General features: G+C 34.9%; 2 protein-coding genes across 4 annotated transcripts; one reads left to right on the top strand and one right to left on the bottom strand.

The window, feature by feature from the left end:
* The first annotated feature begins 387 nt into the window (after nucleotides 1–387).
* On the top strand, nucleotides 388–5,289 carry LOC135156852 (putative nuclease HARBI1). The gene is made up of 5 exons (XM_064110562.1): nucleotides 388–444; nucleotides 917–1,136; nucleotides 1,904–2,190; nucleotides 2,730–2,878; nucleotides 4,002–5,289. Exons 1-5 carry the CDS (start codon nucleotides 412–414, stop codon nucleotides 4,354–4,356), a joined length of 1,044 nt encoding a protein of 347 aa, XP_063966632.1. The 5' UTR covers nucleotides 388–411; the 3' UTR covers nucleotides 4,357–5,289.
* Nucleotides 5,290–5,528: 239 nt separating this feature from the next.
* On the bottom strand, nucleotides 5,529–15,845 carry LOC129278086 (uncharacterized). Of its 3 annotated transcripts, XM_064110561.1 has the most exons (11): nucleotides 15,476–15,845; nucleotides 14,008–14,367; nucleotides 12,019–12,099; nucleotides 11,487–11,567; nucleotides 10,954–11,034; nucleotides 10,551–10,610; nucleotides 9,690–9,785; nucleotides 9,338–9,397; nucleotides 8,822–8,899; nucleotides 8,405–8,458; nucleotides 5,530–7,687 (listed from the first exon to the last, which is right to left on the bottom strand). In XM_064110561.1, the coding sequence occupies exons 2-11, from the start codon at nucleotides 14,244–14,246 to the stop codon at nucleotides 7,393–7,395; spliced, it is 1,125 nt and encodes a 374-aa protein (XP_063966631.1). In that variant the 5' UTR covers nucleotides 14,247–14,367; nucleotides 15,476–15,845; the 3' UTR covers nucleotides 5,530–7,392. The 3 variants fall into 3 exon arrangements, with proteins under 3 accessions (XP_063966630.1, XP_063966631.1, XP_063966629.1); XM_064110560.1 differs by lacking the exon at nucleotides 15,476–15,845 and having other exon boundaries at nucleotides 5,529–7,687; nucleotides 10,551–10,607; nucleotides 14,008–14,929; XM_064110559.1 differs by lacking the exon at nucleotides 15,476–15,845 and having other exon boundaries at nucleotides 14,008–14,929.
* Nucleotides 15,846–16,919: the final 1,074 nt, after the last annotated feature.

Genomic DNA, 16,919 nt, shown 5'->3' with positions numbered 1-16,919 from the left:
TCCCATTGAAGGTAACACTCGTCCTTGTCCCAATAACTTGTGATTGATCTGTAGGATTGAATTTTATCATTGATTGCACATCATAGAAATCAGAAGCATAAGAAATTAAATTTGGGAGAGCAGTCACATGTATTTTTAGCAAAGGAAAAAAAATGGGCCTTTTCAGAGATAAAATAGGGGACGTCCTTACAGAGATACAGTAAAATGAGTAAGACAATTTTCAGAATACAGATTTGAGAGAAGTTTGGCAAACTGTTATCTCAATGAGTTAATAGATAAATACTGAACCTCATTCTAGTCTCATGCTCATCTAATATGTATTTTCTTTGCCATTGAAACTTTACCCTCTGTCATTTTCATTTTCTATGCAGAACAAATACTGGTATGGCAGAAAATCACCGTGCTCATTTGATGCACCTTGATCGCGTCGACAGGGTCAGAGAGGTAAGCTTTTGTTTCTATTGAAAAACATACTGATGCAGTGCTTATCACAAAATATTTCCTTTTTTTATAACTGTCAAAATTGTTTCTAAATGTGGAGGAGATATTTGTTGAAGCACTAGTGATGAAACCAACATGGCAAATATTCGTTCCTACTTGCACAAGCAGTGACAATTTTCCTCCAAGGTATAAAAAATGGATTGAGCCAAAATGAACGAAAGTACGGCAATTAAAGCACCAGATTACTTGAAACGTGACTTGATGTATGCAAATTGCAATGTATGTATTAGTAAAAAAATTAGGAAAAGAAAAACAAACTTAATCCTAAATAGACATGGCTATTTCCATATGATACCTAAGAAGACTAGGAGGGGGGGGGTGGCTAAATGTTTACAAACCTTGCCTATTGTTCAGGGAATCTTGAATTACCACTTTTTTCATGTTTACTCTAAATAATTTTTCCATGTACACACAGATAGCCAATAGGCCCAGACCTCAAAGGGGATTACAAGACAGAATGAATCCTTTTGAGTTGTACGTGGATGAAGCCTTTCGAATGCGGTATCGCTTGTCAAAAGAGACTGCGCTCCATCTCATCAACATGCTTGAGGGTGATCTGAGGAGGAATACAGAACGTAATGAACCACTACCTGTTTTTTTGCAGGTTCTGACAACTTTGCGATTTTATGCAGTTGGTGAGTTCATATTATCCACCAAATATGTATGATATTGGATGCGCTTGAGGGGTATATCATACATGTATATATTGCATTCATCAGTCTCTGATTATTGCACTAGTCTATGACTCAATGCTGGTGAAAATAATTTGTTTAATAAACCACAAAAGATGTCATTGTTATTTTCATTATACATCCACACAACTTTCCATGACATTACTTAAATTTATAAATGTCAACAAGAGAGAGAGAGAGAGAGAAGTGGCATAGCCCCCCCAAGATCCCCCTTTCATCTGTACACCAGTGCATGAATTTAGGTTACATTAAAGCAACTCATTACATTACTAGTAACTGGTGTAAAAGTTTTTGTGCAAAGTAATCCATTTATAATAATATTGATTAGCTAATGTAGACAGAACCCTAGTTAACACTGATATCAGAATTGTCTAAAAACCTTTAATCAACAACATCAAACTAAATATGTAATATTCTGTCCCCCCCCCCCCCCTCTTGAAACGAAAAAAAAAATTGAATTTCTGGATGTTTGACCATAATTCAAGTAATCATTGTCATTACAAGGATCGGTGTAACAAATGCATTTGCGTATTGATTTTTCTAACACCAAACACCATGTTTCACTACGCTCAATATGTTTCATCCCATTATATTTTTCAATATTCATTTGTTATTTTCTTTATCTATGTTCTATTTATAATTGTTTTGGTTTTATTAGGAAAATTATCCAGTTCAAATTTTATACATTAGAATTTCTTTTTCTAATTCAGGTTCATTCCAGAGGATGCATGGGGACGAAGCATCAATGTCCCAATCATCTGTTTGCAGAGTCATCAGAGATGTTTCTGAGGCTATTGCAAGAAGGAAGAGAGAATTCATAAGATTTCCAACTATGAGAGAAGAGGTTGAATCTACCCAGCAGAGATTCTACGAGTACTGCGGGTTTCCTGGCGTCATAGGTGCCATCGATGGGACTCATGTATACATTAGGAGTCCTGGTGGGGAACAAGCCCTGTACTTTCTTAACCGGAAGAACAGGTATTCCATCAATGTGCAGGTTAGATTGCATTTTTAATATATTACCGGTACTTATCTTCATAAACGTATACTCTGTTATGCCAGTCTGAAGTTTTGGTAAAGGGTCGATAATGTGACTTGTACTCCTATCATAATTCCAATGTCACTAAAGTATAATAGCGGTCATTGATTTCTTTTTTAAACATTGAAATTTAGATTGTTTTATTTAGCACCCTCTCTTTGTAATGTACTGTATTTTTCTTATTTTTCCTTTAAATATGCTCTTGAGCATTTTCATTAGAAATTTATTTATTTAGATATTAATTAGATGCTACAGTCTAAGAATTTATTTTCAGGTACTTTTGATATACTTTGATATTGATTTTCATTTATATGTTTCTCATAAAATGTTTTTCCCCTTTAATTGATTTGTTTTATTTTAAGAAGTTAGCATATATATTAATATGAAAAGATGATGAAGAAGGTGTTAAGAAGATGAAAAGAAGATGATGAACGAATTCAATTTATCATGTGTTTTTTTCTTTCTCCTATTGATGTTTCTCTGTGTACCATGATTAGGTTGTTTGTGATAATGCTGGAAAGATAACAAGTATCGTGGCAAGGTGGCCTGGCAGCACTCATGATTCACGGATTTTCAATGAGAGTGCACTGAAATTGCAGCTAGAGGCAAGAGCAGATGGTTCTGGGTTGTTGCTTGGAGATAGTGGGTATGTCGATTAAAAAAAAAATGTAACCAACTACATGTACTTAAAAAAACCTTCACTTGCTTCCCGTAAAACAATGCATGAAATATAAAATACTGCTTCTAACAATTTGGATGAAATTTTCAGTGTCATGCTTAATGGATTTTTCTCTTTTTAGTCAAATCAAATTTTTGTTGGGATGGACTTGTCCTTTGATATAATGGGCATAAAAATACACCTCTGTACACATCACAGAGTCCTTCATTTATTATGATTTTTTTAGAAAGTAAAGCAATGACAGAAAAGAAATGTCAGTATTGGATATTCAAAATTTACATATCAATATGATCTGTATGAAATGAATGAATCCCTTGAAGTTATATATCATGTAAATAATAAGCAATACAAAAATGTTAAGTAATTAATGATATGGGCAAAGAGGAAAAAATTATGGATGTTTGAAATAAAGTATATTGGGGGTTGTAAAATGTCAAAGATTTTCACTCATAATATGTTAGCAATTTTTCTACTTCACTTAATGCCATTTATGGAATCCTCATGAAATTTTCTTCTGAAAAAATATAGTTTTGTAAGGATAGGATAATTTTTATTTAAGTTATGACCATTTGATTACCGATAGGTGCACTATTCAATTGTGACATAACACAAATGGGGTGAGTTCAAGATGCGTGGCCTTATATATTTGTATGTCAAAGTAATTTTTAAATTTCATGAATTATAACTGCTACATAGCTAGGGGGAGGGGTGGTGGAGTGGCTGCTCCTCCCCATGATTTTTCAAATAGTAAACTAAAACTAAGGGTGATGAAAGGAAGAAGAAATATGCATTTCAGTTTCAAAATGGATATAGACCACACACAAAATTAACGAAAATAACATGTAACTTTGATTTACAGAACATGTTTCAAGATAATCAAACCTTAACCATGATAATTATAAACAAATTCATTGACATTTTATATACTTTGGATATTATGGGGTTTTTTGAATATTTATTTTAGGTCTTTTTGTCATCTTGAAAATGCAACAGAATACTTACAGAAGTCCTTTGCATTTTTATTTGGCAAGTTTTGTTCAATATTATCTATGTTCACTTATTATTTTGTTTCTTTCTCATTATTTTGCAGGTACGCGTGCCTCCCCTTTTTGATGACTCCCCTCCAAAACCCTCTCCAACGGCCAGAGATGCGCTACAATCATGCCCACAAGAGAGGCCGCTGTGTTATTGAGCGCACCTTTGGCCGTTGGAAGAGGAGATTCCCTTGCCTCAATGATTTGCGTGTGAAGGTGGACACTGCATTCATAGTTATAGTGGCATGCTCGGTCCTTTGGAATATATCTTTGGAGTGGCGCGAGGAAGAATTTCAAGGACCTGAGCCTGATAATGATATGCCACTGGATCACCTTCCTCCTGGCCACCGCGATGCAGTCGCTGGTAGGCTCAGGAGAGAACAGATCATTGAGGATCACTTCACCCGCTAATCCAGGTAACCACTCAGAACAATCTGCTCAAGCCCTTGCTGTTTTTTCAGTCACTTCAGAGAAAATCTGTGAATGCTGATGCTGTCAAGGTACTTGTTATCATTCCAGCAAACAAGAGTTTTATGCAACTACATTTATATTTTTAATTATGTTCTTAAATACATGAAAAAGCTGTGAGCATCAGAATCAGCAGCCGAGCCTAACCGGGGTAATAGAGAGCACCTAACAAGATAATAATACCCTAAATTAAATCTCAGATGAAATATAATACAATGAAGATGGCCAGTTTACAAATCCTCGGTTGTCATTTTATTGAATTCTTTTTGAACCATCTTGACATCATAACCGCAGCTGAAATTTATGTTTTAAAAGATCATATACATTCTGTAATATTTTATACCTCTGCCATTACGTCCTAGTAAAAGCTACTACTGTCATTACTAGCCACTTAAGAATTACAACATTATTAGAGAATTATTGATTTTCTATTCAATAGCATTTCATGCAAGCTGTCACAGTTCTATTATATCAGTTACTCTATGGCAAAATTTACATATTCTTGTGCTGTTTTAAAATTATTTTACACAAGTTAAAATTTTCATTCAATTGAAATTATTTCTCAATTTGGGATGTGACAAGTTATAGAAAAATATTCAGAAAATCTTTATTTTGGAGTTATTGTTGAGTGTAGTCAGGATGGTTAATTACTTAAAAAAAATATTTGTACTACCAGTGAATGTAACTAAGGATGTAAGGTTAGCTGCATGAAACTCTTTTTTGCAATCAACTATTACACTTGATTGGAATGGTTTCCCATCACTCACTCCTAATGTAAACAGTTTCCATCGATGCACCCAGCACATCAGGTTACCTGCATTACTCTTAGAATTCTTTGTTAAGTAGCTTCAACTTCTTCACTCAATGTTGGAAAACTTCTGGATTCGATCTTCCTTCTTGTGTTGGGATTAAAAGGGATACTCCAGGCTGAAAACAGTATGATTTGAACAGATAAAGTAAAATCAGACAAACAAAACACTGGAAATTTCATTAAATTTGGACAACAAATAAAGTTATGACATTTTAAACGTTTTTGCAAAATGTTGTCAAACTTTAAAATTCAATAACTTATTTTGTTTTATCAGATTTTGATAAAACTTTCAGAGTTTTGCTCTGTTAATTTTTACTCTTATTTCTTTAAATATAATTATTTTTGGCCTGCAGTATCGCTTGAACCATCCCTGATGACTCTTAACAACAAATGATTGGAACGTTAATGCCATGTCTCCATTGCAAGTACCTCTTTGTAATTTACTCCTGTTTACCTTGTTTTTTATTATTGTTCACTGTGTTCCTTCTCATTTCAACAAGCATGTTGATGAAGTCAATTGCTTCATCCCGTACAATTCAAATGGATTCTAATTTCTGTCTTAAAATATTTTTGATAAAAAGAATCATTCTGTAAATTGTGGTATTAACTGGAAAATTTGTAAGCTTCATGATCCCACATTCCCATTTTCATTAATTCAGAAAGTACTCATCTTTTATTGATGAATGTGTTTTTTGCCGTGTGAATCTTTTTGCTGCAGACTCTATAAAAAAAAGGACTAAAAAAAATCACTTCCTGGTATTATATATGTGAAATGCCACTTTATATGTTATTGATGAGAAAATTGAGACAATTCTTTATATCATTTCAAGAGAATAAATCACTTATTGCATTATGAAACAGATTAATTGTGAATGCTGGTAAGAAGTGTCCTGTGAAATTACAGCACTCTTTGAGACTCTGCTGCAGGCAATACTGTTCTTGTTTTGTATTTAGAAATAATGTCAACTCTTTTTATGCCCCAATTGCAGAAGTTGGTTTCCAATGATTTCTTTTTTCTGTCAACAACAATAATCTCTGATAATGCATCTACTGGGCCTACAGTTAATGAATGGATAAATATTGTGCAATGTGTATGTTATTGTTGCCATACAATGAAAGAATGATACAGAACAATATTAAATTGAGTGATTGCAATTTCAGGAAATGCAGTTTATTTGCAAACTATCCATTCATTTACTTCTCTCATCAAATTGAATTGATGGCCTTTCCATTGTCGGATATATACATGTAAGGCATTGGAATATGAATTGAAAGAAACATATCACATGTGTTTTATTTCAATGAACATTATAATTCTAATGGCACATGGTGTAAATATTACTGTGATTTATATACATTTTTATTGAATATATCACAGCATATATTCATTTTTCAAGAAACATAGCGTTTATTTATTGATATCTTATATTTCTACGTCTAACATCCCAACAACTGACATTGTCGTGGTCCAATTCTTAGATATTAAGAAGACTGGTTTTAAGTGAGTCTTTCGATACTTGTGTTTGATATATGAACATATATACAAAATCTTATAATTCCATTGTATTTCTTTAAGTTAGAGAAGTGTGAAAATCATTCAGACAAAGACCAGATCCTTCTAACTAGGTTTACTTTAAAAAATAAATACTCACTTTCTTACTGTCATGCTCTTCGTGTATTTTTCAATTGATAATGCCGAAGTCATATATCAATATTCAATAAATACTTAATCATCATAGAGAGTGAAGAATATATGTACATTAATAACATAAATATGAAATATAATTACCCATATCTGACATCTGAGCTGGACATTTTAAACTTTATTGCCCTAGTTTTCATGAATATTGATAATGAGTCAGGTACTGTATACTATATTTGTTTTTCTCAGTCTTTCTAGTACATTGTCATCCATTACAACATAATTCCTAATTTATGAATAGATAATGTCTATATACAGTTTTTATGATATAAATATTCAAATGAATTCTCCCAACCACATCAGCAAATCAAGAACTTCTGTAATTTCTTTAGCTATAAGTATTTGATATAATCTGCAGTACTGTTTATATAATATATATTATTGGATATTATAATTTTAATTAAATTCAATTATTAACAGAATATGTGTACATGCATGGATAGACCATAATTGATGATTTCAATTCTTAATCCTCGGAATTAGGGTAGCCAAGGGCTTCTCTGTTCTTTGCTGCTTCAGTACATTTCTGTAAAGAAAAAATGTCCATCTTGATGGCATGTTCAGCATTGGCAATTTTCATTTTATTTTCATATTCAGCGTTGATCAACTTCATTTTGATTTCGTGCTCTTTGAGCATAAGCCTCATTCTGAGCTCGTGCTCTTTTTTGTCCAGCTCTAGAATGGCTTCCTCTGTTGTCACACGAGCTCTCTTGGTGCCTTGGCGACGATTTTCCAAGTTCCTCTTTCGAGGTGATGCATTGCTGTTAAAAATTATTGACCAAAATAAAAAATTTATTTAATTAAGATTTAATGGTATTCCATGATAGTATGATGTATTTGAATTTCAACAAATTAGTTTTTACATGCATATCACTTGACTTGCAGAAAAATAGTTTTAACAGTCATAATCTATTTAATCATAGTTAAATAATAATGTAAATTGTGGTTATTAATGGGTGGAAAATGTGACAAAATAATATATTAAATTGTTGTCTGTTATCAAATTGAATTGATTTTGCTTTGAATTATTTCAGGTATTATTTCCATTGATAAGAGTGATCATGGTCTTTCAAGCTCGTCAGGGGGGGGGGGGCAAATAAGGTCTTTCAAGCTCATCAGGGGGGGGGGGGGGCAGGGATACGTCCTTTGCATGGGTTGTGGCTCGTCAGGGGGCAGACTGCCCCCCCCCCCCCCCAAATTCAAAATTATTTGAAATATTCAGAGATAATAGAATTATAAGAGTAGGTTGGCAAAAAGGACATGAATAAAGCATAATTTTCAAAATTCTAAATCATTCTACATTTTAATCTTAAAAAAATATATATGTATTGTGATGGACAACTTTACATTGCGCTGTAATACAGAGAACTTTTATCCACTTGATTTCATTGCTTTGCCTGATTTTTCTTTGGAAGTTTAAAACATGGATTGATATTTAATGGCAACCTTTGCAAAGTAGAAACATGAGCAATAATTACCATGTAGAGGAAAGGGACGGTGCGAATGGTCTTCCAACGCTTGAAGACTGATTGCTGTAGAAGAGAAGCAAAAGGATGGTTACCCTCAAAAGAAATTTGAACATGTTGATAATACATTTATATAAGAAGTTCCTTTGTCCTTATGAATGACATTGCAAATGGCAAATGATACTTCTTTCCACTCTTAATTTTAATTATCTTATCTTCATTTATATATAGGCCTATGTTTCAATGATAAATGACCACAGAAATACTTCTCTGAAATAACCTCCATTCTACCAATTATCATTCCTGTTTATTACCAGTTTAAGTTTCATCTCTCCTATTGATGGTCAAAGTAGCCCACCAAAGATAGAAATGACAAAAATATGCATGCTTTATCAACAAATTAGGTTGATAATATTTGCAATTTAATACCTTGTTTTGGGGAAGTCATCTGTTTCGTCTCCTGGCTTATCACATTCATTAACGACTTCTTTTGACAATGATGCTGATCTGTAACGAAGCAAAGTATAATATGACATCCAGTGGCGAGTTATTGTTTTCTTTTGTGACATATGCTTCTTTTTCATGACTACTTAAAGTGATTGCCCCATTTTAAGGTATTAATGTAAATCATTTCCCGTCCATGCTTACGTTCGCATTAGTGGATTAGTGAGATATGTCTGCTCTTAATGAATTCCTAAAATCAGTCCTTAAAATGTCCCCTTTTCTCAGTATACCTGGCAAATGAGCGCGTTTCAAAAAATTTTAGACTCCATATAAAAATCATAGATATCAATTGTTTGTTTGTTTCGAAATGGAGGCCGGAGCATGGGGAATAAACAATCTAAGCAATCCCTGGGGAAAAACACAATTATATATATTGAATAATTACATTCATGAATAAATACAGATAATTGAAACAATTATAATATTTTATGTGGTATTTACCTAGGACAAGAGAGAAATGAAGATGATGCATATGGTCGAGAACTGCTGGAAGGATGGTTGCTGTAATGAAGAAACAAGATATACCAATACATAATACATAGGTCAGGCCAAGAACATTTTGGGTGGAGCATGCAGAAGCGGACAGAAACAACATTTAATACACGTTTTTGGTTTTTCGGTTTACAAAATTTTAGGTGGATGTGGGGGGGGGGGTGGGGAAATGCGCCCCCCCCCCACCACGGTGCCGCCATGGTATTCAGAGAATGATGATTGCGTACGGTATTAATAAAACATGGATTCAATTTTGTCAACTTTGTCATGTGACCATGATCTAAATTTAAACGTTTCATACCTTGAAGCGTCAATGTCACTTGTCAGGTCAATAGGGATAGAGGCCGTGTTGGAAACAGGTGTATGGCACTGGGGTGTCTCAACTCCGGAAATGGGTCTGTAAAGATAATTCATGTTATTAAATTTGTTATTATTATTATTATTACTATTTATTCGGCAAATAATACATAAATACATTTTAGAATAGATAATACAAATATCAACCGTTTCATTGGGACACCAAAGTTAACTTAATTACTGTGGGATAAAGCCTCCTGTCCCAAGTCAATCAGTATAGACCACTACTCTTGTTAAGGTCATAAATGCAATACCATAATACCTGTACCTATGCGATACATGTTTTCTAGCAGTGCGATTTGTAATTTTCCATGTGGATACCTATTCTAGAAATGTAGATAAATATGTAAAATAGGCATGTGTAAGGTCATAATGACGATAATAATAATAATATAGGGTATTTATATTGCCCACATATCCACCTTGTTAGGTGCTCAAGGCGCTCCTATAATTACCCGGCTAAGCTAGGCGTTCATAGCGCACACAGCTTTTTAAGGAATTACTTCCTACCGGTACCCATTTACCTCACCTGGGTTGAGTGCGGCACATTGTGGATCAGTTTCTTGCTGTAGGAATATTAATAATAGTAATAATAATAATAATATGATGATGATGGTGATGATAATAATAGTGACAATAATGATGATGATGATAATAATAACGATAACCGTGATGGTGATGATAATAATAACAACGACCATGATGATAATATTAATAAGAGGGATATGACAATAATGATTTTCTACTGCATACGAATCATGATAATTTGAATGAACACTTAATGGAGAATGTTGGTAATAATTACCTTACTGCGAAAGATGATGATGTTGCTAACAACGAAGAAGCCAGAATGTTGGATTGACTGCTGTAATAAAAGGGAAACAATTAAATTGAACTAGAGTAGAAATGAACATCAGTTGAATATTTGATGACTGAAGTGCATGAAAATATTTGTCATATTTCAACACTGACAAAGGAAACACTTAAGAATAGCCTAAATATTTATTGTTTCATTAGTTCAGTATCAGTTCGATCATGCTTAGGCAATACATAAAAAATTATATTTAAAAAAAAAAGCGCATAGCCATTTAACCCCATCCCCCCCAAAAAAGATTTAAGTAAAACAATATGTTCGATTCTTTGGCTAATGCATTGGAAAATATAAGTTCAGGTCTACATATTTTTCTTTTCAATAACGGAATAATTACCTTGACGCTTCAGTGCTACTCTTCGGATCTCTTTGGGCATGTTGGGCGGCTGAACCATGTGTATGGATTGTTGAAGATGATCTGCAAAGAAAATTTTACATATTGAACTTATAAAGATACATTGAACTGGATTTTTTTTAATGACCTTAATCTCTTTTTATTTTTATTTTGCTTAGAAAGTTAATTTCAGGTCGACTGGCGGATCCAGGGGGACACAGCCGGCCTGTGCCGTCCCCTCCCTGTTGAGATGCACAATTAAAATTTATAATGTAAAAATTCCGTTTAAACAAAAGTGTGCCCCTCCCCATTTTAAAAGTGAAGACGTTTTTTTTTTGCTTGTCAATATTTTTTGTGGACGAAGTACCCCTAATATTTGGTTAAAACCCCCTTTTTTGGTTGTCAATTTTTTTTCGTATACAAACATATTTTGGAATTTTTTTTTTTTTTGCTTATCACTTTTTTCGTGGACGAATTAATACTCTTAAATTTTGTTCAGGTCTATATATTTTTCTTTTCAATAACGGAATAATTACCTTGACGCTTCAGTGCTACTCTTCGGATCTCTTTGGGCATGTTGGGCGGCTGAACCATGTGTATGGATTGTTGAAGATGATCTGCAAAGAAAATTTTACATATTGAACTTATAAAGATACATTGAACTGGATTTTTTTAAATGACCTTTATCTCTTTTTATTTTTATTTTGCTTAGAAAGTTAATTTCAGGTCCACTGGCGGATCCAGGGGGACACAGCCGGCCTGTGCCGTCCCCTCCCTGTTGAGATGCACAATTAAAATTTATAATGTAAAAATTCCGTTTAAACAAAAGTGTGCCCCTCCCCATTTTAAAAGTAAAGACGTTTTTTTTTGCTTGTCAATATTTTTTGTGGACGAAGTACCCCTAATATTTGGTTAAAACCCCCTTTTTTGGTTGTCAATTTTTTTTCGTATACAAACATATTTTGGAATTTTTTTTTGTTTTGCTTATCACTTTTTTCGTGGACGAATTAATACTCTTAAATTTTGTTCAGGTCTACATATTTTTCTTTTCAATAACGGAATAATTACCTTGACGCTTCAGTGCTACTCTTCGGATCTCTTTGGGCATGTTGGGCGGCTGAACCATGTGTATGGATTGTTGAAGATGATCTGCAAAGAAAATTTTACATATTGAACTTATAAAGATACATTGAACTGGATTTTTTTTAATGACCTTAATCTCTTTTTATTTTTATTTTGCTTAGAAAGTTAATTTCAGGTCGACTGGCGGATCCAGGGGGACACAGCCGGCCTGTGCCGTCCCCTCCCTGTTGAGATATGCACAATTAAAATTTATAATGTAAAAATTCCGTTTAAACAAAAGTGTGCCCCTCCCCATTTTAAAAGGGAAGACCTTTTTTTTTTGCTTGTCAATATTTTTTTGTGGACGAAGTACCCCTAATTATTGGTTAAAACCCCCTTTCTTCGGCTTGTCAATTTATTTCGTGGACAAAATACCCTTAATTTTTTGTTAATTTTTATTTTTGCTTAATATGCTTATGACTTTTTTTCGTGGACGAATTAATTCCCTTAAATTTTGGTTAAAAACTTCCCCTATGGGGAAATCCTGGATCCGCCCCTGTTCAGGTCCATTGTGGGTTACATTCCACCATTTTGGTAGCAATGAAATTCTTTGTTTTTAAAAATATATTTTCTTAAAAAATACCTTTCTTAATTAAAGACTTTTTTTATATTCATAGGCCCTGTCGATATTTTGTAAAAAAGGTTTATTTTTTATGGGGGTGGGGGTATTGGATAATAAATGCCTCTCAATATTCCAAAAGTATGAGTAGGTTTTTTTTTTGGCTCTCTTTATATATGGGGGAGGGGGGGGGGGAGGTGGCCGGGGACGTCTGACCAGACAAAAATCACAATCATCTGGAAATTTGTTTACATTTATTTAAAAATGTTTTTAGACACAGTTTTGGATATATCCCGCTTCCGCGGCCCCTGCTTCATTCATCTAATATCTGAAAATGTCCTGTGCGGGCAATCATAAGATTTATTAAGTGAATCGAGATGTTTGTTTAATTTTTAGTTAGCTGAATTAGTCTGGACCCAGAAGGGACAATTAGTTGCTAAAATATCTAGAACATATTTAAAGGCATATTACACAAACCCTTTAAAAAACAAAAATGAAATCACCCAAAACGATTTGTAAATTGAAATATATCTCTGTGTTGTTTTATCATCGTTTCTAAATTAGTAGCCCTTTTTCGGTAGGCCTACGGCTTGGAATTTGTGAGCTAAACTAATTTAATTAGAAGAATCTTACCACAACTGAGGATTAAAAAAGACATAAAAATGGAGTGAGAACGAGACGAGCTGACCAGTAAAGTTTTGAGAAAAATGTCATGGGATGGGCCTTACAACTGATATGATAAAAGACATTTCATAATTAAGATAAAATTGTGGAAAAACGGCGTCTCATAAATCAGTCACATGACTGCACAGCTGATCTAAAAGTTTAAACTAAAGTTGGAGTACGGAGTACGAATTGGAGTTAGCTCGGCAAAATGTGGAAATTTTCATCAATATAGGCACCGATAAAGGGATTATTTGAGGTAAGTTTTGCATTTAGCCACATAAAAAGTTAATTTAAAGAAGGTTGAACTATATAGACCTCTTAACATCGATAGACGTGACTAGCTTGAGTTCGTTTATCGTTCGGTTTCACATTAAATCTGACGATAGACCTACACACATTGAAATCTGTGGAGTTTGGCCAAACTATGGTTTTGAACTACGCGCAAATGAACGAATGGGACTACAAAAATACTTTTTGCGGTGCGATGGCGGCGCAGACGACATTGAAATGTATTATCGATATTAAAAAGAATTGACAAGTTTTTAAATGAGGATAAGTGAGATATAATCCTATTTTTTCAAAGGAAATTAATTAGTAATGCATGGGAGGGGTCAATATAATGATCTTACATACTTTATCAGCATGAGTATGTTTACAATCATAAAATTAAATGCATTTCTAATCAATTTTCGTTACTGTTTTGGACTTACTTGTGAACCCCTCGAATAAAGTCCAGAGCTGTCATCGCCTGCTCGTTTGCCAGAACAACGTCATCGTCGAAGGGATTTTGCAGTTGCACAAAATCCCCTGGCAGCAATTCTTTGATTAGGATGGTTGATGCAGACAGTGGGGATGGTGGAGGACCGCCACCAGTCTGCCTCAATTTAGCTTTGAAGTTGCTAAACTCTTTCTTAGCATACCCTCTTTGGCGCTTCCACAGCTCCTTCATTTTGTGGAGGGGCCACCGCCTCCCGAATCGAGCACAGAACTGCTCCTCCACCTCATTCCACGCGGCAGTCTTCGCCTCATTGGCCTTGTGATGCGTTTCTCTATTACAAATCTTTTGTTGTCTGTCAGCGATTAATTCAATTAAATAATTAATTTCCGCCTTCTGCCACTTCAAGGCCATTGTGGACTGTACTTTAACAGATGATGATGATGATGGTTGTTGATTAAGTGCAGCCAGCTGATGATGTGTTCTATTTTGTGTGTGTACAGTGTGTGTGTGTGTGTGTGTGTGTAATGATACACAACAACCAATGCCAGCAAACAGAATTCTTGGGAGATGGGGGGGGGGGGGGGGTCTGTACCAGCAAACATGTATTTTGAAATAATATATTTTTAGTTTATTGTGTATATGCTGCAGATGTTTATTCTTTTATGACACTGAGCATGCTCAGTGCAGTCTCAAAAAAGGGGAAATCCCTAGATTTGATTGAAAATCCATGGTTGAATCCATGGATTTTGTTGAGTCCACGGTTGAATCCATGGACTCAACCGTGGGTCTGGTGGAATCCGCGGATTTTTGAGTCCACCGTTGGTGAATCACAAACTGCAGAATCCGCGGATTTTCCAGAATCCATGGACTCAAAAATCCGCGGATTCTAAAATCTGTGGATTTTGTAGAATCCACCTTTGTGAATTCGGGCCATAAGGTCTGACCCTTGAACCGCTTTGTTATGACGTAGCTACGATTAGCGATGTTACAAAATGCTGTTTTGAAGAACAATTTATAGATTAAAATTATTATTCAACAAATACTAAAATTTAATACGTGATTATGAATAAGTATTTGTTAAATAATACTTTCTATCTATAAATTGTTCTTCAAAACAGCATTCTGTAACATCGCTAATCGTAGCTAGGGCCTACATCATAACGAAGCGGTTCAAGGGTCAGACTATCTAGACAGGAATCACCGTCGTTTCTGGGGATTTATTTAACAATTGTGTCACTTGTCGCTTGTGTCGGGAAGGTGTAAAAATAAATAAAATCACCAACATTTACGTGACATTTATCTTATAAAAAGGATGGATTTCTATCTTTGTTTTGGTCAGTCTCTTATGCGTCTATGGGAAGATTGTCAAAACTCCATGATGAAGAAGTATATATGTCAAAATATTAATTATTTAAAAAAACATCATCATGGAGTCCTCAAGACTAGTATTCCATACTCACGTCCTTCACGGCCAGCTCAGCTCCTAGCTCATCCAGATCCAGCCGCTTCGCTTGTGACATGACAACGGGTCAACGGCCCTTCCCGACACAAGCGACCGGGAGCTCTGTTGTAAACTCCGTCCAGCTAACGCGCAGTCCTTCAACTTCAACTTCAAGCAGCTGCAGCTAGCCGAGGTCGAAATGAAATTGATCAGATGGACCACTATTTCAGGGTCTTGCTCATTATACTACCACAAACAACTTTCAACACGTATTACCTCTGCTTCCTGTGATATTTCTCACATAATACGAATCCAAAACGCCAAACAAATAATTATTTTGAGGCCAGTTCGTTCAATTCGGGGGCTTTCGCCCGTTTGTTTTGGATTGAACTGTGTGACCTATGAACGTAGAGGACGTTAACACATGCAGCATTGAAATTCGTTAATGGTTTATTTCATGAACTGATGAGATAATGAAGGGAATTTTTTACAGCCATCATTTTTTTTTTTAATTGGACTGCAATCCAAGACTGCAATTAAGTTGTTGTTGTTGTTTTCTTCTTCATATTCTTTCTCCTCCAAGCTACATTATCATAATAATAATAATCATCATCATAAACATCATCATTGTCACCATCATCATTGTCTTCACTATCCATAGGCGGATCCAGGGGGGGGGGGGCGAGGGGCCCGGGCCCCCCTATTGGCGGAGCAAAAAAGAAAAGGAAAGAAAAAAAAAGAAGGGAAGAGAGAGGAGAAAAATAGGGGGAAACATAAGAAGAAGAAGATGAGTAATACAATAAGATCGGGGGAAGACTTGGAAAATAATTAAGAAAATCTTTCATGTCACTATATAAAATTTTCGCTCGCGCTTCGCGCTCGCATTGCCTTTTAAGGTGATTTACATATCTTGTTCAATATGAAGTTTAGATATCAAGTTTGGAAGTCAATATACAAAACATATTTTATCTCGGAAATCGAACTTTCATTATGTTGTGTGATTTACAAATTGATTTTTAAAAGGATTTGTAAAAATGTCAGTTTTATGGTCCTTTTGGGATCCTTCTACAAAGAAACACATTGATAAGCTGGAGTCTATACAGAGACGTGCTGCACGTTTTGTCATGAACAAGTACCATAAAACCTCAAGTGTTAGTGAGATGATCAAGACCCTCGGCTGGCAGACTCTTCAGCAGAGAAGAAAGATCACACGCCTCTCCATGCTCTTCAAAATAACCAACAACCTTGCACATTGCCCAATAATTAACTCAAAACTTGTCCCACTACCAACTCGCCTGCGTCGTTCTCACAACAGACAGTTCCAGCTGATCACCTGTAGAATTCAGTACAGAGGATCTTCATTCTTGCCTCGCACTGTGAAGGACTGGAACGGGCTACCAGCTGAGGTAATGGATGCTGCAACCCTTGACACATTTGTAACAAGGGTCAGCATGTAAACAGCA

The sequence above is a fragment of the Lytechinus pictus genome, chromosome 15 (assembly GCF_037042905.1).
Source record: "Lytechinus pictus isolate F3 Inbred chromosome 15, Lp3.0, whole genome shotgun sequence".
Classification (NCBI taxonomy): domain Eukaryota; kingdom Metazoa; phylum Echinodermata; class Echinoidea; order Temnopleuroida; family Toxopneustidae; genus Lytechinus; species Lytechinus pictus.
Note: the sequence above shows the minus strand (reverse complement) of the source record. Positions and strands in the feature narration are given on the sequence as shown.

Coding starts and splice junctions, on each gene's coding strand:
- LOC129278086 (XM_064110559.1), bottom strand. CDS start 14,426: ATGGCCTTGAAGTGGCAGAAGGCGGAAATTAATTATTTAATTGAATTA. Junction 9,786..10,550: donor TCATCATCTTTCGCAGTAAG/GTAATTATTACC, acceptor TTATCTTTACAG/ACCCATTTCCGGAGTTGAGA. Junction 8,900..9,337: donor TCATTTCTCTCTTGTCCTAG/GTAAATACCACA, acceptor GCTTCGTTACAG/ATCAGCATCATTGTCAAAAG.
- LOC135156852 (XM_064110562.1), top strand. CDS start 412: ATGCACCTTGATCGCGTCGACAGGGTCAGAGAG. Junction 445..916: donor GCGTCGACAGGGTCAGAGAG/GTAAGCTTTTGT, acceptor ATGTACACACAG/ATAGCCAATAGGCCCAGACC. Junction 2,879..4,001: donor TTGTTGCTTGGAGATAGTGG/GTATGTCGATTA, acceptor ATTATTTTGCAG/GTACGCGTGCCTCCCCTTTT.